Source organism: Ailuropoda melanoleuca, chromosome 5 (assembly GCF_002007445.2).
Source record: "Ailuropoda melanoleuca isolate Jingjing chromosome 5, ASM200744v2, whole genome shotgun sequence".
Classification (NCBI taxonomy): domain Eukaryota; kingdom Metazoa; phylum Chordata; class Mammalia; order Carnivora; family Ursidae; genus Ailuropoda; species Ailuropoda melanoleuca.
This window is the reverse complement of record NC_048222.1, coordinates 77,535,512-77,560,043: the sequence shown is the minus strand read 5'-3', so window position 1 is coordinate 77,560,043 and position 24,532 is coordinate 77,535,512. Positions and strand designations below refer to the sequence as shown.

General features: G+C 49.7%; 1 protein-coding gene across 3 annotated transcripts in view; it reads right to left on the bottom strand.

The window, feature by feature from the left end:
- Positions 1-6,728: 6,728 nt before the first annotated feature.
- The window catches only part of LZTS1 (leucine zipper tumor suppressor 1), a 52,910-nt gene continuing 35,106 nt past the window's right edge, over positions 6,729-24,532 (bottom strand). For 2 of the 3 annotated variants that reach the window (XM_034661317.1, XM_002929300.4), the window contains 3 exons: positions 20,489-20,965; positions 18,407-19,210; positions 6,730-15,640 (listed from right to left, as the gene is read on the bottom strand). In XM_034661317.1, the coding sequence (XP_034517208.1) occupies positions 14,969-15,640; positions 18,407-19,210; positions 20,489-20,833 (1,821 nt within the window). In that variant the 5' untranslated portion in view covers positions 20,834-20,965 and the 3' untranslated portion in view covers positions 6,730-14,968. Of the gene's footprint in view, positions 15,641-18,406; positions 19,211-20,488; positions 20,966-24,532 lie in introns of all 3 variants that reach the window. The other variant, XM_019809983.2, reaches the window with a different exon arrangement.

Sequence of the window (24,532 nt, the reverse complement as noted above, 5' to 3'; positions counted from 1 at the left end):
CTGAGCAGGAGTCATCCCTATAATCATCAGGTGGTAATAGAAATCAAAAGTAAATGCAAACCATTTTATAATGTGTGATCTCAAAACAAGGTGGAAATATTAAGACTTCATGTTTCTTTAAAGAGTTTGTGATCTTAAGCCTTAAGTGTTCACAGGAAGCTAACATGTCTCTTGTATGGCTGGTGAGATACTTTCCATTTTATTAATGTCAGCACTGAAGCTAGATGTTAAGTAACTTGCCCAAGGTCACATAGGTAGTACAAAATTGACCTGGGTTTAACCCACAGTTTGTTCTCCAAAGACAATGTTTTTTAGGATAAGAAGGTCATGAACAGGACCTTAAGTCTTATTAGAGTAATGAGACCCATAACCATAACGTCAGTCATACGAGTTTCTCAGTGGGCTACCAGGATTGTATTCCTAAACAACACTGTTTGAGGGAAGAAGGGGTAAGGACTGGCAACTTTTGCTGAAGAGCAAAACAAAATAGCACACAGTGACTCTGTACCGCCTCCTCTCCCCACCAGATCAGCAGAGAGACCTCAAGAAAGCTGCCATGGGGGTGGCAGCATGGGACTTGGGAGATCCGACTATCCCACTGACCAAGAAGACCTCTCATCTCTGCTATGTGATACCCACCAAGGACCAGGTCTCAGACCACAGAGGTGGCAGTGACTAGGGAGCCCTCACAGCTTCAGGGCACGACAGGATCCTGCGGCTTCTGAGGGGCCTAGGAAGGTACAGGAGCAGATCTGAGCTCCAGAAAGACTTCGTGCTACAGGCTCCAGAGAGTTTCAGTGGCACAGCCCTGTCCCCTCCAAGAGAGGGTGCCCTGCCCCAAGAAGTTCTCAGAAGGCAGCCTTGGCAGAGCCCTGGGTAGCAGCTGGACATGCCTGAGAGAGGGAGCCCCAATCCCAGCTCCAGCTAGATCCTTAGACCACAAGCCCCAGCCACCACTGCTCATGGTTTGATCATCAAAGACGTCAAATGTTGGGTAGGCCCTGCATTTCAGGTCATGCCTGGTTCGTCCTCAGGGTGGAAGCTGTTAGGGGACCATGCCCTGTTCACCTCAGCCAACAAATCTGTACTGTGGCCCTGAAAGAGGCAAAGTGACCCTGCCAAGTAGTAAAGTGACCAGGGCAGAGAAGGGACAGATGAAGAGGGTGGAAGGGGGAAGAAGGAAGGAAGCAATCATGTCTCCCGCATGTCTGAGCACCAAGGATGCCCTGAGAGCTAGACTGCCTGACGTTTTTCTCAGACCTCCCTCAGCCTGTCTTCCAGGGGCAGTGCTGGGACTTTAACCTTTCCTGAGGCCCCCCAGAGCCTGTTAATTATTGGTGGGTGCTGTATTATATATACGTTCTCATGCCTACCCCCCTGACCCTGCAGTAAGCACTGAATCCTGTTTTACAGCTGAGTAAACTAAGGCTTGCATTAGCTGTCCAGAGCACAGCCCCCACAGAAGCTGCGGACCAGTGACAGATCACCACGTTTGTGCTGATTCCCAATCCCCTGCTCTTGGACCAGAACCCTGTCTAGTCTTGGGTGCTGGCTTTGGCTTCAGGGTTTGAGGTGGAGCCAGATGGTGTCGCTGGAGTGCCCCTTCTGCTGAAGGGACTTCCGTGCCTCCTTATCACCAAGTTCACTCACTGATTCTTACCCAAACCATCAAATGTCCTGTCCTCTTCTTGTAAACTCGCTGAGATTCCCCCTTCCCCCCAAGGCTGCCTGGAAGTAAGCTGCCGGTGAAACAAAGAGTCACTGTGCTGTCCTCCCTCCCCCTCCCTCCTGCATCACCACAGCCCCTGTGGGGACAGCAGGTATCTAAGCAAATGGCGAAGCAGGACCGCAGCTGCCGCCCAGCACATTAAACACTTTTCTTAATTCCCTCTCCCACTAAGTGGTGATTACCCGGACTGCCTGGGGGCTGATCCTTCTAGCCACCTGACTTCAGCCCGAGGGGCGCCGGGGAGCGCGGAGCAGCTGGCGGGGCACACTTCTGGCAGGGGAGGACCCTGGCAGCAGATGCTGGGCACTGATTATTCCGGGTGGGGGTGGGCTGCATGGAGGGGCCTGCATTTGCACTTCAAAGGGGGACAGGCCCCTGTTCTCCACTCTTTGGACCCGGATTTATTCTGGGGAAAATCAAGCTGCTTTGAGTGAGTTACCCGCTGGGCTCCACCCCTTTCCTAACTGGAGGGCAGTTTTAAATGCCCCTCCCTGCCCCCCGAATTAAGGCTCACTAGCTAGACACTCCCGGGGCCCTCCTCTGTCCTGCTGCTCTACTTGGATGGGGTTTGTTTCAGTCTCCGCTGGGCAAGGGGGACTCGGGGGACTAGCCCCCACTCTGTACTGGTGCCCTTTGATATCAGTCCTCCCAACAAACCCTTGTTATGGGTTGGGTTGTGTCCCCCAAAGAAATATATTGTCGTCCTAACCCCCAGTACCTTAGAATGTGACCTTATTTCGAAATAGGGTCATTGAAGACGTAATCAGTTAAGGTGAGGTCACCTCTAATCCAATCCGATATGACTGGTGTCCTTAAAGAAGAGGAGAGAGACACTAGAATGCCCTGTGCCGACACGGAGGGACAGGGAGAAGATCAGAGGATATGCCAGCAGAGGTGTGATGCCGCCTCAAGCTAAGAAACACCTGGGGCCAGCAGAAGCTGGAAGGAAAGGAAGGATCCTCCCTGAAGGGTTCAGAGGGAGCAAGGCCTTCCTACAACCTTGATTTCAGACTTCCAGCCTCCAAAACTGGTAAGAGAATAAATGTCCGTTCTTTTAGGACAGCCAGTTTGTGATGCTCGTTAGGCAGCCCTAGGACAGAAATAGACACCTGAAAGGTAGGTGGCATTATCCTTATTTAACTAAAGAGGAAACAAGCTCCAGAGCTACCCTGACTTCCCCGACTTTCCCAGGGGCAAGAAGCTGAAGTTGTGGGGCCTCTGCTGTTCACACACTACCCTTCTTGGCATAGTTCCACAAGGACCTCCCTATAAGCCCAGAGCAGTCTGCTCTGGAGAAGATGAGCCCTGGGCCACTCCCTGCCGCCCCCCCCCAACATGATTAAGCCCCATGGGAGTCAGGTGCAGTAACAGCACTGCCCACCTGGGTGTGAGGGTCTTTGCAGGCTGTAAATGCCATCTACTGTAAGACCCCTCAATCCCAACCCCACCCGTGGTGATCTAATGGGTCAGAGTGAAGGCTGCTGGGATCCAAGGGGGAGGTTACATCCCCACCCACAGCCTGCCCTCCCCCCCCCTCGCCACCCCCAGTCACCAAGGAGCAGCCCTTACCAAAATATCCTGTCAGAAATGTTGGCCATCAACATTCCAGGGAATGCAAGCCAGTTTGGATAAGCTCAGGAGATACAGATTGGAGCACAGTGAGGGGGAAAGACAACCAAGGGGGAGCCAGGAGAAAGTGTTGTTCCAAAGGCTATGTGGGTGACCTCTGCAGTGTCCTAGTCATTCAGGGGGTGCCTGTGAAATGGGGATAGCATACATCACAGTACAGGGTTGCCGTGGCTTCTGTGGGGCATGGACCTGAAGCCATGTAACTAACATGCTTTTCCACAGGGTCCGCAGTTTCTGGGCTCCCTCCTCTCTGAGCCTCTGAGAGAAAGGTGGGACAGTTACTGTGCCTGCCTTTTCTGGGACACAAAGTAGAGGATCTCTCCCCAGCCAGGTCCTGCCCCAGCCTTCTTTCCAGGATGCTGAAGCAGTCTTCATGATTTCTACTCACCTCATTAGGTGTTGAATGAAGAGCCCTCAGCCGTCCCCAGGCCAGTCTCCCCACTGTCATAGCCATTTGTCTCCAGGCACTTTCCCTGTCCTCTGTGTAGAGCGCATAGTCTGGAAATGCCTACTTCCTGTCGTTTACTGTCTGGGATAGCTTTACTAGGCAACCCGAGAGTAAGTGACTTGCCATGTACCCTTCAGATCACCAGGACCATGTGGGTATGGGAAGCCCTTGGAGTGAAGGGGTTTGCTCAAGGTCATCTGGGGAACCGGCAATGGAGATCCATGGGAAGTCTGACTCCCCATCCATAGCCCTTTGCCAAGTACTGAACACTCACTGTGGCTGAGGAGCTTCTGGGGCCACTGCTCAGAGGTTAACTAATTGAAGTGGCAGGCTGGCTCTTGGGCAACCCACAGAACAACACAACAAGGCACAACACAGCACAGCGCCCCTCAGCCCTCCTTCCCTTGCCAACTCTAACTCTGGTTGGACTAGCTGTCCTGTATGCACCTAAAGTTCCACCATTGGAGAATTGCTGGAGACATCCAAGGATCCTTAAAAGTGTGTGTCAACCAGGCACATTGGAAATACTCAACAAATGTTCCTTCTCTCCTCTGTAATCTGTCCAAGTTCATAAACAAGTTTGGTTCTTGGCAGTAAACATCACCGAGCATCTATACGATTATATTTTGGAAGCAGGAAGGGGGGAGCTGTGAATGTAGCCCATACTTCAGCTTTGCCCAGGACTCTTGGTTTGGTCTTGGTGCCATCCATGAGGGCTTGGAAGGTGGCTAGAGCCAGGATGGAGATCCTCCCATCCATAACACTTTGGTTTGTGGTGCAGTGTTGGGGTGGAGGGTAATTATAAGGATACAGAGAGGAGGGGAAGAAGAGAGAGTAGGGAACATGGTGTAGGCCATGGTCGGTGGCCCAGATTCCCCCCTCTAGGAAGAGACTCATTCTCTCACCTGCTAGCAGGGGAGTGGCTGCAACTCTCAGCTGAGTCCCTCTCAGATTTGCCCTTGGCTCCAGAGAGCTTTCTACTCCATAGCCACACCTCTTCCCAGGGGTCCCCCGTGATAGCTGGGATGGAGGGACAGGTGAGAGGATTGTATAAAGGCCCAGGCCTCTCAGCCCACCTTGTGTGAGGATCTGCTAAGCCTTCTATTGTGACTGCCTCAAGGTGAAGCCCTCCCTCAAGCTCTAAATTTCAAAATCAACTTAAAAAACATCCAGAAACTGGAGAAAAGGAGCACTGTCTTTTTTTATTGGTTTACTCTGTGCGCACGCACATGCATGTGCACGTGCAGAAGAAAAGTAAATGATCTATCTTCCTAGGCTTTTTCCTTTTCTGATACAGCTATGCTGTTTGGGAATTGGTAAATAGAAAAATACCCTACCAAACCAAGATTTTTTTTTTAAGATTTATTTATTTATTTGAGAAAGTGTGTGTGAGCAGGTGGAGGGGCAGAGGGAGAAGCAGAGAATCTGCAAGCAGACTCCATGCTGAGCTTGGAGCCTGATATGGGGCTCATTCCCAGGATCATGAGACCATGACCTGATCTGAAATCAAGAGTTGGCCACTTAACCAACTGAGCCACCTCAATGCACCCAAACTAAGATATTTTAAAGATGACAGTATGGAATTGAACTTGAAAATGTTTTCCTTTTCTTGGGCTCAGGAAGCAGGAGGAGGGAGGTGGTAATGAGATTGGGGAAACAGCACTTTGGGGTGAGGGTTTTACTTTGGTTTTCCTATAGCTGTATCTTTCTGTGATGCCAGCTCTTGTTTGGAGTTGGCCGGTTGGCATCACCATGGCCCCTCCCACTTTCTAAGTACAGTTTTTGAGGCTAAGCCAAATGAGAGCCAGAGCCAGAATTTTCCTGGAAAGCATTTGCTTCCACAGGGGCAGGGCCAGGAAAGCTGGTGCAGGAGGCTGGTGGGACTGGAGGGTGTGTCAGCCCCTTCCTCGTTTCTTCTTTCCTGGAGTGGGCAGGGCTCCCTTGGGCTCTCTGTCTGTATATGAAGGGCTTGCGTGGGCTGTCCTGAGGTTCCTCTCAGGCTGACCTTCCAGCCTGGAGGTGACCAAAGCTGGGGCCAGAGCAGGCCAAGCTCTAAGCTGCTTACGTTGGCATTTTCAGGGGCTGGAGTATAGGTAGCTCTAGCGATCTTGGGCCACCCTTATGGACAGTGGGGGAGAAAAGCAAGATGACCTTGAACCAACTGACATTTATCTACTAACCCCTGCTCCCTTCCTGCAGCCACTTCCCCTCCACCCCCAGCCTGGAGCCCAGCTTTCTGCTGTAACCCCATTTTTCTCCAGTTTGGGAAATGCCTCAGAAACCCATTCACTTACTCAGGGGTCACCTCTCCTGGGATATTCATGCTTTTGAAAGCTCAGCCCAAAGTCGTGCATTTCTAACAGTGGAATTTCAGGACTCTGATGGAAAGGGCCTGCACTGAGGGGAGTGTAGGACAGTGAGGAACAGGAGCTCAGAATATAACTTTTTTTTTTAAGATTTTATTTATTTATTCGACAGAGATGGAGACAGCCAGCAAGAGAGGGAACATAAGCAGGGGTAGTGGGAGGAAGAAGCAGGCTCATAGCAGAGGAGCCTGATGTGGGGTTCAATCCCAGTATGCCGGGATCACGCCCTGAGCCAAAGGCAGACGCTTAACGACTGAGCCACCCAGGCGCCCCTCAGAATATAACCTTCTATGGCTAGTTGGGGACAGCTGGATGCAAGGGCTGGAATAGAGGTAGAAGGAAGAAGCAGCCTAGTATCAGAGTGAGAACTCGTGGCCACAGTTAAGCCACACACACTGGGGGCCAGATCTCCATCTTATGTACAATGCAGGGTTGTTGTGAGTGATAAATGCAGATACCAGCTTGAGAAGCCATCTAGCCCCAAGCCCAGTATATATCAACTTCCCTTCCCCATGGCATGGGCAGTGCCCCCTTGCCCTCACCCCCTAGCCTGCTCTATTGTGCCCCTGTCTTTTTGCCCAGAAGAACTCATCAAGCAAGGGAACCTTGGACCTTGAACCCTCAGGCTAGGTGTGTACTTCCTGGCTCTGGCCCCACGCAGCCCAAGAGGATACCAGCAGGTAATGGGTCATGGCAGGCAAATTGTCCTCTTACTTTTGGTGTGAGGAATTTAATTTGTCTTACCTGTCACTGATTACAAATGCTGATTACAAATGTAAGTAGGCTTATAAGCCTACTTACAGCTCAGTTAGCCATAACTGAGGCAGTGGGGGATGGTGGACACTGAAGGGAGAACACAGTTGGGACTCTGCTTGTGTGCATATGTGTGCACTGGGGCTGGCACTGTGTGGCAGGGCTGATGGGGGTCTGACAGGAAAGGCTGCACTTAGGGGGGTGTGAAACGGATTCTAACTGGCTCCCTTTGGGCATGGTGTTGTGGTCAGTGTCACAGGTTGGCTCCAGCCTAGACCTGCACCACCACACTGCCTAGCAAATCCGTCTTTGCTCCTTTCTTCTCCCAGCTGTGTGCCCTCCCTCTCTCCCAGGGGTTTTGCCCCACAAGTCAGCCTTCTGGAGATGAGAGCTGGAGAGAAAAGCTTGGGCGGGGGGGGGGGGAGTTGACTGGAATAGTCAGCTGTTCCCCAAGGGGTGGGGTTTTGCTGAGGCTGCTGGAGTCTCAGGCACCAGTGTAGTTCAGCACAGCTGGAAGCAGTGACATTGTATTAACAAGTAATGGTAACAATAAATTATGATAGTGGTAATAAAAATAATAGCAATACTTTAGCTGCCTTTCAATGGGCACTATGTCATTTAATTGTCAAAAAAAAAAAAATCCTCTGAAGCACAGGGAGGTTAAGTAACTTATCCAATATCATGAGCTCAGCAGTGGTGGAGTCTGGACATGAACTCAGCTCTGATTGTGCAGATTGAGTGCTTGACCTTTTGCCACACTGCGTTCCATTGAGGTGTCTCTGGCCAGGTCTCAGGGTGAACACAGGGCTGGGCAGCAGAACAGGTTTTTCTCATAAAGATTGTAACTGACAAGAGGAATGTCTTGGCATTTATGAAACTTACATTGATGGTAGATGTGATGTTTCAGGAGAGTGCTTTAGGTTTGCCAAGGTAGGTTTTGGAACCATAAAGTGTAGACACTCGAGGCCAGGTAATGGTATTTAACTTTATTTGGAGGTCGGGGGAGCCCCTGAAGGTTTCAAACAAGGGAGAGACATGGTAGGAGAAGCACTGGGTCAGGGGGTGGTGATAAACCCGCATCTTGTATGTCCACAGATTTAGTGGACCAGACTGGGGGCAAAGAAACCAGTGGGGTTATTGGATTGTCAAGGTGACTAGCTCTATCATTCACTAGCTGTGTGACCTCAAAGATGTCTTCTTTCCTCTCTGGGTCTCTCTTCTCTCATCTATAAAAGCGAGGTGGTTGTAATCAGAAGATGTCTAAGAGGTCTTGGGCACTCTGGGAGTCTTTTGGTGACCTTAGCTGGCCAGTAGATGCAGGATGAAATGAAGATTGGAGGGAGGGGCTTTAAGGAGATTCAACAGGATCTAGGATCTGATTAGATAGAGAGGATGGTGGAAAGGCAGTGGTTATGGATGGCTCCAAGCTGCAAGGAGAGATTGGTAAAAGAGAGATATCCTGGGGGAACGCTCTGGATTATACAGTAGGCTGAATAAACTTCTGCTTGGGGCCCCAGCAAAGCAGACCTCTACCACCAAAACAGAAATTAAAAATTGTGTATATGGATATAATAATTGAAGTGGAACATTTCTCAAGCACGTTACATGGAAAGATGCTATTTTAACTTTAACTTTATTTTAACTTTAGCATCCATATAAGGTTTGTGTTATTTCACAAAATTTTGTTTTTAATTTTCATGTGTGGAAAGACAATGTTCGATGCTGAATTCAAGCTTTCCAGTGTTCATTGGAAGTGATGGGAGGAACTGTTTCTGAGGGAGAGGAAGCTGAGGTTATAGGCTACTCAGGGCTGCTGTTGGAGAGGTACAGGGCAGCAAGAGAGAAACGGAGGAGGCAGCAGCACTGCCAACTCCCTGTGAAGAAGGTGTCTGCTGAGGCCCTCAGGGAGGGTGAGATTTCCAAGAGAGGGGACGTGGGGTGGGAATGGGAGGTCCAAGTTAGGAAGGGATGATGACTGGCACAGTCTACCAAAATCTTGAAATAAGAGGACATTTTGGTTCTGCAACCTTTCTTTCCCTGCACCGATTTCCCCCATGCCACACTTCCACATAGCACCACCTGTGCCCAGCTGGCTTATAGCATTCTGTTTCTTTCCTTCATGGCAGTTATCTGATTGAATTGAAAATCATCTGATTTATTTACTTCCAGAGTGAAAGTTTCATTAGGAGAAAGGCCCTTCACTGTTTGTTCACCTCTGTATTTCTGGAATCTAGAACAGGGCTTGGCATAAAATAAAAGCTCAATAAATATTTGTTGAGTGAATACATGTATGCATACAGGAGTGAAGGAAATGGTGATATTTCAGCCCTTCTGATGCCTGGGTTGAAGAGAAAGTTGGAGGCAGCCTGACCTCCTTCATGTAACTCAGAAAGCACCTTCTGTGGAGGCCATTTGGGGACGGTGGCCACTCAGCCTCCCACCTCACAGGCACAAGTGTGCACACTCTGTTCATGGCTTACGAGAATCTGGGGACTTCTCCCAGCACTGGCCACACTGAGGCTCAGCTGCTTATTCTCCGGGGAGGAGGAGCCTCCCTCTCCCGTTTTTTCTCTCTCTCCCACTCTCATTTCCCTTTTATTCTTTTTTTTTTTTCTAAAATAGTAAGTAGGTTTGGGGGCTTAAGAAAGACTGGTGTCCTCAATAGCACTCCAGGGGAAGATGGGCAGGGAGAAGGCTTTGCTCCCTGCTTTGCTGTCCTTCCTGCCACTCAAGCAGTCTTTTCCACGGCTCCGTCCCTTTCCAGGAGTCCTGCCTTTCTATTACTCCTAGCCCAGTAGACAGAGAGACTCTTGTAGAAGTGGAGTGAGGGGCTGCCAGAGAGTGGTTATCTATTTCTATGCCACATGAGAAATCACCTTGAATTTAGTGGCTTAAAAACACTGCCATTTAATGTGCTCATGGTACCTAAGGTCAGGATTCTGGAAGGGCAGAGTGGGGGAAGCAAATCCCTGTTCCATGGGGTCTGATGGATCAGCTGCACTTAGCTGGAGCCTCGCTGGGACAACAGGATCCCTCCTGCTCCGTGAGGTCTCTCCAGTAGACGAGAGGGGTTTTTTACATGGCGGCTCAGGGCCCCCAGGAATATAAAATTGGAAGCTTCCAAGTTTAGGCTGGAACTGGTGGAGCATCACTTCCACTGACTTTAATTGGTTAAAGTAAGTCCCAGGGCCTGCCAGAACTAAAGGGAAGGGGCTACATAGGGGTGTGATTAGTGGGAGGCATATTTCAGTGGGTGCCACCAATGCAGTGGCCTACCCACCATGAGCCAGGGTTAGGACAAAGAACTAGAAGGGTTACCCCAGGGCTGATATGACCCATTTGTCTGAGTGCTGGAGCTTGGAATTAGACAGATGCAGGCTCCCATCCTGACTTGGTCACTTCTCAGCTGCTTGACCATCCTTGAGCTTGGAGGTGCACCACACCCAGGCCTCCTGCCTCTCCCACCTCCAGTGCTGCTCCTGTCACCTGTGTAGACAGGCAGGGAGCCCTAGGCTGCTGTGAATGCCTGTCCTGGGATGTGCTTCCTGTCCTTCCCTTTCTGCTCACTCCTCTTCCGTCCCATACTTGCCCCCCTCCCCAGACCCTTTCCTGCCTGCCACCTTCCCTAGAGTGCTTGACTTGTCCCACCTCAAAGGCATTGCCATTTATCCCTCATGTGTTCCATTTCCTTCTTACATGTTCCTTCTGTCTCCTGCCACCTGAGTAGAAGCCCTTTGAGTGTAGGACTTGAGCCCAGAGCAGTTGGGAATGCTTGTTGAGGTGAACGAGGCAGGTTGGCATAGAGAAGGCTGGACAAATGGCCCCGAGGTAGTGGCAACAATAGCCACTTTGGTCTCCTGCCAAAGAGGCTGGATTCAATAGGCCAAGGAATTGGCTGGTGAGGTGAGCAGCTAGACAGTGAGGGAGGGGAGGCCTAAGGTTTGGCCGGGGAGGGGCTCTCTTTTGGAGAGGACCCTGTATGTTACAGACATATGTCCCTGCGTCTCCTTTTCTCCTTCCTCAGGGTCAATTCAGGGCCCTTTCACAGATAAAACCACAGGGTTGGAGAATGGTACAGACTGCCTGGAAGTCTACCTGATGCCAAGGCCCATGCTTCCCCCAGCCAACAGTGCCTTCATCAAGGCTGTCTGCACCTCCTTCACTGGCAGGGAGAGACATCAGCTCTGCTGTTCCAGATGGAGACACCCCAAGGAGCTGCTACAGCACAGCCTGGACAAGCAGGGTAGCTTGAGTCGACAAAAGCAGCTCTGGAGGGCATGAGAAATGGCATTCTTTATTCATAAATAGAAACATAAAATTATCAGAAATAGTTTACAGGACAAAAAGGGGCATCAAAAATAAAATGAAGCTGTCAAAAGCAAATCAAACCAAAAAAACAAGAAACAACCCAGAGAAAAATAACTATGTACATATTCTTTCCATGCCAGTCTCTCCAAAGCCAGCCTTGGCTGGGGGCTCCAGCTGTGCATGCAGACTCAGCACAAGACCGACCACACAAGAAGCACCCACTGCACAGGGTGCATGATCTCCTGCCATGACAGCTTTGGCTTAGGAGAACTCAGGCCCCATAGGGAAAGCCGTCTCCCAAAGCTGCTGCTCCATCAGCAAGAGATGGCCCAGGCTGGGCCGGGACAAGAATAGGGGAGGGAGCAGAGGGTCAGCAAGTGTTTCTCAGGGGAGAGCTAACCCTCCCCAGTCCATATAGAGCTCAGTGCCTATGGGGCCAGAGTGCACCCAACTGGAGTTACCTGAATGCAGCCAGAAGACAGACCCCCATGGGGAGCCCTGAGAGACTCTGGTCATTGCAGGGCCTGGAGACAGAGTCCCATTCTTGGTGAGGTGGTACTGGCTACTGCTCTCTCTTTGCAGGCAGCCAGAGCATTTTCAGGCCAGGCATCCTTTGGAAGAGCAGAGCAGGTCGATCTGACTGAAAGAGCAAGCATGCCAGCAGAAGTATTCAGAACGAATGGAAGCAAGTGCATGCTGGCTGGCCCTGGGCCAGGCCGTCTACTCTGAAGTCCCTGTCATCTGACTTCACAGTCCCTGCTCAGACTCTGTTGTTCAGAGCCTCCTTCCGAAGAGGCTGGGTTTGGCATGGTCCAGGAATAGTAAGGATGTTTTTCCATAGGGAAGGGAAGAAAAACCACATGGCGGTAAGGTCACTATGTTACAGGACACTGGTGCACTCTGGTGCACTGTGGGCCACCCTGGGGCCTTTGGTAGGTGGCCATGGGGGGGGCACCCATGGGTTGGCCTTAGGCAGGGACGCAGAGTGCTTGCTATGGTCACACCATGGTGGAGCACAGACCTTGCCCCTGAGTGTCCTCCTCTGGGCTTAGCACCCATCTCTTCTCAGCAAGGTCTGGAGGGCAGGGCACAGGGCTTTTGGCTGCTCTTTGCGGGTGGGGAGTAGTGGGGTTTCTCCAGCCTGGGGAGGGAATAGCAGCCCCTTTATCTCATGGCAGTCTCACTGGGAAAAAGAACTCGAACAAGGCACAGGCTGGTGGAAATAGAGGGAGTGAGGGCTGTGTGTAGGAGTGCTGACAATATGGACTCCAACTTTGGTCCTCCATCTTGCTCGTGTTTGCTTGATGACCTCTCTTGGGGCTGTGTTCTGGGCCCCTTGGAGGTTAGCATACATACTGTAGAAATGCCTTCCAAGGCTTGGATTGGGGGAGGCTTGTTTTGGCCTCCCACGAATCTGTTGAAGAGAACACAGTCTTTCCTCTTCCGGAGGCACAGGTGGTGCCACAGATCTAATTAGAGGTTAGCTGTCAATTAGGTGCATGCAAACCCTTTGATCTCGGTATAATGCCCTTCTGTGTGTCCCCTGGCCTTATCAAAACTATGAACTAGGTCCAGACTTTGTGGAGAATAACTGCGTGCAGCCCGTGGATCATTGGCCACCCGATTCTCCCGGTCAGTACGTTACCCTGAATAAAACTCTGTGTAAACTGTATGGAGTCACCTGTTTTGTTTTCTGCTCTCAAAGTGCCTTCTCAGTTGAAAGATATTTTACCACCCCTCTCCCACCTTCTAATAGCGTGGCTTAGGGAATGGGACAATTTTGACTTGAGGGTCTGCACTGTGCCCAATGGAGGGTACTGCCCTCCAGGCAGGAAGGGGGCTTTTAGCCTATCCATTTCAGGTTTAAATCTGGCCTATGACTAAGACCAGTGGCTTGAAATTCCAGAAAAGCTCCTGTCACAGGCACAGCCTAACCCCAGGGACCAGAAGGCAGAGCTAACTGCAGGGAAGATGGCCCTGCTCTCAGCCTTACTCAGGGAAAGAATGTGGTGGTCTGAAGGCGGGGCTGGGAGGTGGGGGTGGTGGTGTCACAAGAAGCAGCTCCCACTCTGGGTCCTGTAAGGACTGTGGTCAGGGAGGCAGAACCAGGGGGTTTGGTTTCAGACTTGCTAAATACCCAGACTCTCATCCCTCCTACTTCAGTGAACCCCTCTCAGCAAACAGGCACGAAGCTCAGGAATCCAGCAAGGCTTGGCTGTCCTAAGAAAGAACAACAGCTGTAGCTTTAGTCAAAAATAGAACATGGAACAGTTCTGGCTGCCTGCTAGATCTGTCTTGCTTCTGAAAAGACAAGAAAGAAAAAAAGTAAGAAGACAAAAAAAAAAATTTTTTTTTTTCCTCTGAACCAAGCAACTCAGAAACTTCACCATTCTTTCCTCCCCCAGCTCTGCACATCTTCAAAAGAGAAACTCCAGCCTCCCCCAGGCACTGGTTCAGCCCCCAGCAAACTGAAGCCCCCTGGATTCTTTACAACTGGGGGCTTCTGTGGGGCCCAGGTAGAGGGAGGCTAGCCAGTGGCCCTGGGGCTGTTCATAAAGCTGTATTTGTGTCTCTTCTCCCTGGCTGGAGCTCTGGCCCACCAAACGCTGGGGATTGTTCCTGACCCGTAAGGAGTCTTGTCTGAATTTAGCACTGGAAATGCAAAGGGGAAAGGGTGTGCCATTAAACTGAGCCGCAGGCAAAGGACGGAAATGTCATATCATTCGTGCACCATTTTAGTTGTAAATGAGGTCAAGCTGGATCCAGCAAAGGCTGGATTCTTGAGGAGAAAATACGTTCAGAGTCGCCACTGGCCAATTTAAACCAGGTGGGGAAACCCCTACCTCTAGCCCCATGAAGAAAGATCTGGAGGCTCTCCCAGGGACATTTGGAAAGCCGTACCCTCCCTGTGTCACAGTGCCTTCAATCTCCCCTCCCCAGGGCCTCAGTGTCTATGGCTTTAAGAAGAGTGGTCACTGAGGTCAAAGGCTACCAGGAGTCCAAAGGCTGCTTATCTCCAGTTAGCAGGGCCCAGCAGGGTCTGGCCATTACTACATGGCTTCTTCCTCTGACCCTCTCTAGGCTTTGCTGAGTCTAGACATTCTAGGGTTGCCCCAGATTTCCCCTCCTTTTTGTGGCATTCTAGGGTTGGGACAGCTCTGATGTTGCTAAGCCAGGTTCTCCATACCAAAATCCAACCCCTACAACTCTGAGGCCAGAGAAAAACAGCTCAGGTTATGACCAGGTTAAGTTCCAAGGCTTATGATCACAGATGGCTTCTTTCTACTCTCAAGGCATCCCAATGTGTCCAGGGGCAAAAAAGTGGTTGTGGGAAGAGGCAGAAGGGAGCTTCTATCCTGGGGTGGCCATCAGCCAATACAGCAGTTACCACCATCGCTGGGAGAGGGTCTAAGTATTTTTTAACAAAAGGCAAGGTTTAGAGAGCACTTAACCAAATGATGGAGATCCCTGAACCCATCTCTTAGGAAATCTAGAGGTCTGATGGGCTGCAGAGATGGTAAATGCTAGAATGTGGGCAAGGATTGAAAAGGTTATGTAGCAGTCCTTCTTCTCCTCTCCCCTCCCCTGGAGAATCCCAGGTCTGTGCCTTGGGGAGGCCTCTCACAGAGGCCTGAGTTACGAGCAGGAGAGTGGGGAGAGGAGCCCTCCTTGACAGGCTCTGCACCCCTGTTTCCCAGTGCCAGATCCCTGGGTCTCCCTCTCCCAGGAGGCCCCTCAGATCTCAGTGGCTATGATGTCCTCATAGGGGATGTCGGCTCCTTCAAGGTCAATTTCAAAGGGCTCTCCTGCACCGTCCCCATGGGCCAGTTGCTGCAGAGCCTTCTCCAGGTGCTGGTTCCGCTGGTACATGGCTAAGTAGCTCTGCTGTAACTGCTTCTGGTACTGGATCACCTTCTCTTTCTCCTCCTTCCACACCAGCCGCTCATGCTGGAAGCCTGAAGACATCTGGTCATGGCCCTGCCGCTCCTCCTTCAGCTCTGCACGCAGCCGCTCCAACTCCCGCTGCAGGGCAGGGATGTCCTCAGAGAAAGTAGTCCCTGGCCCAGGCCCCAGTCCTGGCCCCAGGGACACAGCATCCCGCTGCAAGGCAGCCTGGGCCCGCAGTTCCAGCAGCTCCTGCTCCAGCAAGTTCACCTTCTCTCGGAGAAGCTCAGACTCATTTTTCTTGCGCTGTAGCTCATTCTCACAGACCTCCAGCTCTAGGCCTTTGGTGCGCAGAGCGCTCTCCAAATCCTGAGTCTTCAGCTCCATGCCCTCCAGTTTGCCCCGTGTGTCCTTCAGCTGTGCCTTCAGACTGAGGATCTCACTAGCCTTGGCATTGATCTCTGTCTGCGACTCCTTCAGCTGCTGCTTCAGGAGAGAGATTTCACCTGACTTCTGGCACACCTGCCAAGGGTTGGGTGGGGGAGAAGAGGAAGTGCTAAGATGAAAGAGGTCCTTACCTGGGGCAAGTAACATCTTAACCTTCTAAAAAGTTAGGCTAGTCTTAACACAGTATCTCAAGAGCATGATGGTCTGGGTGACCCATGAAGGTTGAGACCCTCTTGGAGCTTCCCTTCATTCTGGAGCCTCACTTGGTCTGTCCACATGCCTGCCTCAATCCCAAATCAGAGTCTAAATCTCAATCTGTACCCAAACCCACAGCTATGTGTAAATCAGTGACCACTACTTGTCACTCCATCTGGTAGCTCCATCATCCACGCTTAACATCAATGATACTGATTTCCATGTTGGCCAAACTTCTATCATTCATGCTTGTGCCCACATCCTATGACCTCACCCTTGCGTATACACAGCTCCCCTCCCTCCCTGCTGGGATAAACTGCTGCACTCCAATGACTAGCAACATTCCTGGCTCAGAGTATCAAATTCAGATCTGCCGAATGGAGATTTACTGTGTTTTCTCCCCTTTCCCACCCCTCTACCCTTTCTTTTTTTTTTTTTTTAAGATTATTTATTCGACAGAGATAGAGACAGCCAGTGAGAGAGGGAACACAAGCAGGGGGAGTGGGAGAGGAAGAAGCAGGCTCATAGCGGAGGAGCCTGATGTGGGGCTCCATCCCACAACGCCGGGATCACGCCCTGAGCCGAAGGCAGACGCTCAACTGCTGTGCCACCCAGGCGCCCCTCCCTCTACCCTTTCTATTCTTATTTCTTTTCAAAAGTTGGCTAAGAGCAGCGGACAAAACCAAAGGCACTGATTCAGATCCACGGGTCTCCAGGGTCTTGGCCATTTGGGGTCATAGGTGGCTCAAAAGAAGATCAAGACCAGTTTGGCCGGCCGTGTCACAAGAGTGATTTCCCCCCTGCTGGCCTGTGGGAAAGCTGGACAGAATGAAGGTCAGGGCCTGGGACTCTATAGAATGGGTTCTCGGATCAAGACCAGAAGCCACCTTAATTTCTCCTCACTTCAGTCACAGTAGTAACCCCCAACCCCTTGTTCTCATGAACCACTTATGGAGCAATGCAGAGCTCCACCCACAATGCTTGTGTGGGACTGAGAATGCCTTCCTAAAACCAAGCCTGTATTTGTTTCATGGAGGGAGCAACATAAAGTCACGGTTGAGGCATGGGTTGCCTTTGAATCCTGGCTGGATCATATATGATATAATCGGCTGATCCTGGCGATATATGACGTTAGTGTTGTGGCACTATGGAGTAGTGATTAAAAATGTGAACTCTGGAGCCAAAGTGTTAAGATCAAATCCTGGTTCTGATACATATTATGTGGTGACCTTGGGCAAGTCATTTAACTAGCTATTTGCTACTATAACCTCTCTGTGCCTCAGTTTCCTTAACTAAATTAAGGATTAATAAGATAATAGAGTTATTATAAAGATTAAATGGGAGAACCTAGGGCTTGGTACTTAATAAACATTTGATAAATTATTATTATTCTAAATATGTTTGTAGTATATTTATGTATTATTATAAATATTTATTTTATTTATTGTTTTGCTATATAGCCCGACTGGACAATCTGGGATTGAGGTCATAGCAATGCCCAGCTTAGCTGGGGGCTGGGCAAATAAGGAAGGATGCCTAGTGCCAGGACTAGCTTATATCCGTGAGATGCCCCGAAGTGTCTCTGAGTCCTGGCTGAAAAACAATGGCTGGGGTGGAGTCTGCTGTGCCAACATCATGGGAAAGAGGAAAAGCACTACTCCCATAGCCAGCATCCTTTTCTTTTTGGGACAACTGGCAAACACAAGTGACTTTCCCTTCTCACCTGTCCAGTCCCCCCATTCATCTCTGCCATAGAAAGCATCCTTTCCTCTACTCCTGATACCGCTTGTCATTCTAATTTCTAGAGTAGGGACAAAAAGCTCCAGTGCATACAGGTAGCTGTGCTACCAAGGACATTTCACCTGCACCCAGGGGTTGTGCTGGTCTAAGCAGACACAGTGCCTCCTTGCTTCCTTTCCAGGGTAGGAGTCTTTGGGGGGAATGACAGAGGTACCATGCCCACACCCCTACCTGCCCCCCATACCACCTGGAGAGGCCCTTCAGGGGAGGAAAGCTACTATATGGAGAGCAGGATGTGGAGGTGAAGCTGGCTCTCCAGCAAAGCTAGGTTCAGATGCCTCATTTCTCAGTGTTGTGTGCACTTCTCTTGCTCCTCTATGTTTCCAGTGCAGCCCACCAAATCAAAGCCCCACTTACACTTCTGTGAGAATGAGCCATGCTGTCAGTGATACCTGCCACAAGTGAGGTCACTCTTACTAGTAGGTGGGGTCCCTTCTCTCAAAAGTAACTCAGTCTACACTCTCTTGTGGTCTCTTGAACCAGTGTGAACTCAGACTCAGGCATGGCTTGTGCTTCTTTTGAGCCTCCTGCAAGATGAAGTGGGTCGGCCCTCAGATTGCCCAGCGAGGCCTCTGTTCTTCCGGTTCCAGCTTCTCAGTCAATGACTCAGTTAGTAAACTCAAGTCTGGAGGCCGTGAGGCCCTGGGGTAGGAGAGGGTAGGAAACCCACACTAATTATATCCCCAGTATGGTTTACCTTGGAGCCCCTTCTTTGGCCCCCAAGGCTGGCACTTTGGCTCACTTTGCTTAGGCAACTTGTGTTCACACACCATGGGATCAGACCTGGAGAAACGGAGACTGGCTTTGAACACCTGACCACCCCAAGCCCACATGGTAAAGCCTCACCTCCCACTGGGTCTCTTCCAGTGCAGGGGCAAAGCTGGTCTTCTCCTTCTCATAGGACCTGAGCTTAGTCTCCAGCAGGTCCTGCTCTTTCATGAGGCTCTCGAGTTCCTGCCGGAGCTGCCGCTTCTCCTGCTGGAGCTGGAGCACCTGGAGGTGCAGCACCTGCTGCGTGCGCTGACTCTTCTGGGAGGCCTGCTTCAACTTGCTGTTGCACTTCTGCTCCAGGCCCTCCAGCTCCTCCTTGCAGCGCCACTGCCGCTCTTCATAGGCCTGGCTGGAGGCCAGCTCCTTCTCCTCAAGGCTGCGCTGCAGCTTCTGGAGCTCACCTTCTCTCTCCAGAAGCTTCTGCTCAAGCTCCTGGATGGTGCACTCGTCTGTGGAGATGGGGGAACGGACACATGAGGAACCCTTGTCTGCCTTGCTTGGGTGGGCCAGCTTGCTTCCCCCATCAGAGAAAGACAGAGCCTTCAGGCTCATCATGTTGCTGTCCTGGAGGATGATGCCCTGGGTGATGTTGTGGGCTGAGCCCCCAAAACGGCTGGTGGGCCCCACTGGCGTAACCAGCGGGTCCAACTGGTAGCTGCTGCTGGTGCTGTGTGTGGGCAGGCTGGACATGGAGTTCCGGCCGGAGTCAGACAGTGCCCCGGAGCACAGGCTGGGCTTTGGCTCCTGTTCCTTGGGCCTGTCTGGAGGGGCAGGGTGCAGCTGGTGGCTGGAGCTTTCAGGGGATGAGTGGAGGATGGCTCCTGACCGTGGCAGCACAGGCTTGAACGCTGTGGGCCTCACTGCACCCTTCTCTGAGCCCTGGTGAGGAAAACAACCGTATTGATCCCATGTCTCCCTTCAACTCTCCTCTCACCTTTCCCTCCCTTGCCGGAGTATGTGTGCCAGCACACAGTATCCTTCCTGGTCATAGCCATAGGCAGCCTTGCCTTTTGCTATGAAGCAGCTGAATATGGTGAGTCCCTCTCAAGGAGAAATTCCTTGGTGTCTAGGGGATATCCTTAAGGATCACTGAGGCACTTTGTTTATAAACTACCAACCTGTCATGAGCTTGTCCCAGCCCTCCTGCAATGATGAACAGCATTTTTAGGTTCACTGGCTGAGATCCCTGGGCCAGGAGTCTGGCTCCAGGTCTCTGTGTGGTGTAGGATAAGGGCATTAGGCTGGACAAGCATGGTGTCCTTGTAGAGGTCAACCCTTCTTCACCTTCACTTCCCCTTCCAGTAGGCCAGGAGTCAGAAAACTGGCTGTGACCAGTATCAAAGTGTTGCGAGGATCACTTGAAACAATCCTTTTCTGAAAACTGTCATTTTCATGGGGAGAGTACACTGCAGTCTACAAGCCCTTTAATTTGAAAAACTTAAAGCTCTATGCAAACTAAGGGGGTCATTTCCTAGTATATCAAAGCCATGGATTCATCCCCCCAGGTAGGGGCAGAGGATTAACTAGGAAAATTTTTTTCAGGTCCACAGGGACCCATGAAAGTTTGAGGAGGCTTAAGGGCTGGATTTCTGAATATGTAGGGCTCTTTTAACCTCATCCTTGCTAACTCGATGATAACAAACTTGGCTTTTATCCAGCCAAAGACATTTCTAAGACCTGGCTTGAGTGAGGAGTTGCTGCACCACAGGAGGAGTGAGTGAGGGAAAGGCCCACCTCCAGGAGTCTGCCAGCAGAGAAGCTCTCTCCGAGTGGACTCTCCATCAGCTCTTCCAGAGATAACAGAGCTCCCTACTCTTGCCATGCACTTGAAAATGCTGCTATTGGTCCTGTTTTGACAACCAGTTACATTCCAGTAGAGCTCAGAAAGGCTTTCATTTCCCCTTTGCTCTTTGCTTAGGGCTCACCTAAAACTTCCAGATTAGGGGACTGACCAGTGCTTCAATTCCTTTGTCCAGCCTTTGATCTCTGTGGTGTAACTGAGCACTTCTGTCCTCACCACCACTGCTCTGGCCTCTTGGAAGTTTCAATGTTAGTATCACTGCCTCCATTCCCCTCCCTGCCTCCATGCTTTTCGCCCCCATTTTGCTCTCTGTTGGCTTTCCGACCCACCCACCCTTACCAGAGACCCTTGCTTACCATTTCTAGCTGATTGGAGAAGGGCATAAGCTTGGGTGGGGTGGACGGGCCAAAGTCCACCCCGGCCTGGCCGCCTATGTCCCCACTAGACAGTGCAGTGTAATCTGGGTGGTGGGAGCCCCGGGTTTTCTGGCTGACCTTGATGTAGAAGAAGTCCTCACTCTTCCCCATTTTGGAGCTGGACTTGCCATGGCCTGAGTCCTGGGAGAAGCCAAATCTCAGCAGCCCGTCTGAATACCGATTGAGCTTCTTGAGATGGGAGGACTTGCCCAGCTTGTATCGTGAGGCCCGGCAGTGCTTGCCGTGGAAGCTGTGGCCAGAGAGGAGGCTACTGACGCTACCCATGCTGACTTGGGACCAAGGACAGACAGGGCAGAACGGGGATCTGCTGTGGCTGTGGCAGCAAAGGGCAGTCCTGGTACCACGAGGGAACTGTAGTCATAGCAGAAGCCTCACGGAGCCTGGAGAGCTGTATACCTGGAAGGGGACAGAAGGCAAAAGTCAGCCTGAGATGGGGACAGTCACTGCACAGTCCTCGATGGTGACTTGGAGAAGAGTTTGTTCTGACTGCTAGATCTGAACAGTAGAGAAATACATTCTTCTCCTAATGATAGCTCAGCCCTATTACTGAATTCTGTTCATTCTTCCTTTGTCTGTTAATTCAACAAACATTCACTGAGACCGTCCTTTAGGATGGCCTTCCTCTCAGTCCTCGGATACTGTAGTGACTAACACGGCTACAGTCCTTGCACTTTTGGGGCTTTTGTTTAGTGTAGTGTGGACAAGCCGTTAATAAATCAATGTCTACTATCCTTAGTGATGTATGAGCTATGGAGGAAAATAAAGCAGAGTGAGTAGCAAAGGAGTATGTGAGGTGGTTATTTTAAACAGGCGGTACAAGGGAGGTCTCTCCGTTGTATCATTTGAAGAAATCTCAGGAAAATGAGTGAGCAAGCCAAGTGGAAATCTGGGGGAAGAGAAAAGAAGCTCAGAAGCCTCAAGAACAAAAGCCCCAAGTCCCTGTGCTGGACTGTGCCTGGCCTATGTGAGACCAGTTGAGACCGGTCTGGATGGAGAATAGTTAGCAATGGGGGTGGGAGACATAGGACAGGCAGAAGTCAAAACTAGCAGGTACCAGGAAACATAGAGCCTGGTTGGCCATAGGGCTGGAATTTAACTCTGATTGAGATGGGGAGCCCCTACATGGCTTTAAGGAGCTGATTACTTGATCTGTCTTAGGCTGTGGAGGGTCACTCTGGCTGCAGGGTGGAAAAGGGGCTGCTGATGGGCCTGAATGGAAGTGGTAGGCCAGTTACATTAGGTGAGTGACTAACGTGGCTGGGCCAGGGTGGTAGCAGTGGATTACATTTTAGATGTAATTTTAAAGTCCAGCTGATAGGATTTGCTACAGGACTGGATGCAGGGAATGAGAGAAAGAGAGAAGTCAAGGATGACCTCAATATTTTTATCCGAGCAACTAAAGGACATAAGTTGCTATTTATTGAGATACAAAGGACCACAAAAAGAACCATTTTAGGATGAAGTAGGGGTGAAAAAAGGAGTTTGGTTTAAGACATTAAGTTTGCAGAGCCTATTAGACATCCAAGGAGTGCTGTAGAGTAGGCAGTAGGATGGGTGGAGAGCTGCAGATTACCATGTAAAACCTGTTAATTATAGAAGCCAACTAGGTGACATAACTACAGAAGTGAAGGCAGGAAGATAAGAGAAGTCTGAAGACTGGTTTATGGAAGTCAGAAGGTGAGGAGGAATGAGGAAGAGAAACAGAGAAGGCTCTGACTGATAGAGGAGACCTAAGAAAGAAACTGTCTCATAAGGATGGCATCAAGTGCCACTGCTGCTGAGAGCTGGTCAGTGGGTCTGGCCATGTAGAGGTAGGTTGTCACTGACCTTGATGAGCATTTGGGTGGAAGGATGGAAACAAAGGTCTGATTGGAGAGGGTTCAGGAGAGAAAGAAGAGGGAAATAATTATACCTGCAAATGTTGAGAAGTTTAAAATGTTTTTAAAAGTAATAGGAATGCCTAATCCAGGAATTGCACTACTGGGTAATTACACTAAAAATACAATAACACTAATTCAAAGGGATACATGTACCCTATGTTTATTGCAGCATTATTTTTTTTTTAAGATTTTATTTATTCATTTGACAGAGAGAGAGACAGCCAGCGAGAGGGGGAACACAAGCAGGGGAGTGGGAGAGGAAGAAGCAGGCTCCCAGCAGAGGAGCCTGATGCGGGGCTCGATCCCAGAACGCCAAGATCACGCCCTGAGCCGAAGGCAGACGCTTAATGACTGAGCCACCCAGGCACCCCAGCAGCATTATTTATAATAGCGAAACTATGGAAGCAGCCCGAGGGGGATTGATGGATAAAGAAGATGTGGAAAAAATATATATATATATACGTGTGTGTGTGTGTGTGTGTTTGTGTGTATAAATGATGGACTATTAGCCATAAAATAGAATGAAATCTTGCCATTTGCAATGACAGGGATGGAGATATAGAGTATTATGCTCAGCGAAATAAGTCAGTCAGAGGAAGACAAATACCATATGATTTCACTCATATGTGGAATTTAAGAAACAAAATAGATGAGCAAAGAAAAAAGGCAGAGAAAAAGGCAAACCATCAAACAGACTCTTAACTATAGGGAACAAAGTGATGGTTACCAGAGGGGAGGGGTGCAGGGATGGGTGAAATAGATGATGGGGATTAAGGAATCCACTTGTCAGTGATGGGCACCTGCTGATGTATGGAAGTGTTGAATCACTACTGTACACTAACTATACTGGAATCAAAATTAAAAGAACTTAAAAAAAGTAATAGGAATGCATTTTATAACCAGTGCTGAAAATAACAACAACCTTGCCAGTCACCACACAGAGGAATACATTGGGATGTCAATACCGGCACATTTGCAAATTTGGACAAATCTCTAAGCATAGGTCACATGACTTTCAAAGCTGGGAAAATCTATGTGGTTGTCATGCATTGTGAAGGAGTATTTCTTAGTTAAAAAATAGATGATGGGGGGAACTATAAGTTTAATAAAATAGAAAATGCAGAAGAAACCTTGTATTCTTTATTCTGCTCTAAATGTACCATTAATCCTAAAGGTGTGAAAGAAGTCCCAGGTGGGTTATAGAGCACTGTATATGCGCAGTGGACGAGGGGATTCTTCAGACTCTGCATATGAAGGTTTGAATTCAAACTTGCATTGTTAGCCTGAACTGTACGGTAGTTATGTTATGAATAAATGCATTCTATATTCCATTAGTAGAGGCTCAGCACAACAAGACATCATGGTGTAAGTGCAATGTATGTTTTCTTTGAAAAGCTTTTATTAAATTGGCGGTCTCTTAGAATCAAGGAAACACAGTTATGCCTACTTCATACGATTGCTAAGAGAAGTTTATGAGACACCAAAATAAGCTAATAGGCCTGATATGTTTACTAAATGCCCAGTACATAATAGGCACCCCATAACTGGCAGGTATTTTCCTTGGTATCTATCATTGTTCTCTGCAGCAGTCATCATCCCCATGTTATCTTTAATGCCTCACCTCATTTTCCAGAATGAGTGCTCTCCATTCCATTGGGATGCAACTATCCTACATCCCAATCCCCAATGATGTTACTTAGGAGTACAGAGTTCCTCTCCTAATTTACCAGTTGACCATGACAAAATGTGTTTTTCACTCCCACATCATCCATCTCTTGCTTAGCTGGGCCTTCAGATCCTAAGAAGCAAAAATTCTACTGTTGTCCATATGTAGGGGAGTTATTTTTGGCCAAAAGCCTCTCCTGCCCTCTGCACATTACACCACTTGGGCAATGGGTAACTTATTTTTTGCCCATCCAGTACACATTTATGAACATTTATATATACAATGTTGTAGAGATAAGAAAGTTGGCTATGGCATCAGACAGATATGGATTTCAAAATTAACCTCTCTGAGGTTTCTTTGCTTATAATATGGAAAAAAATAACTATTTCACAGGACTAATATGAGGATGAAGCAAAC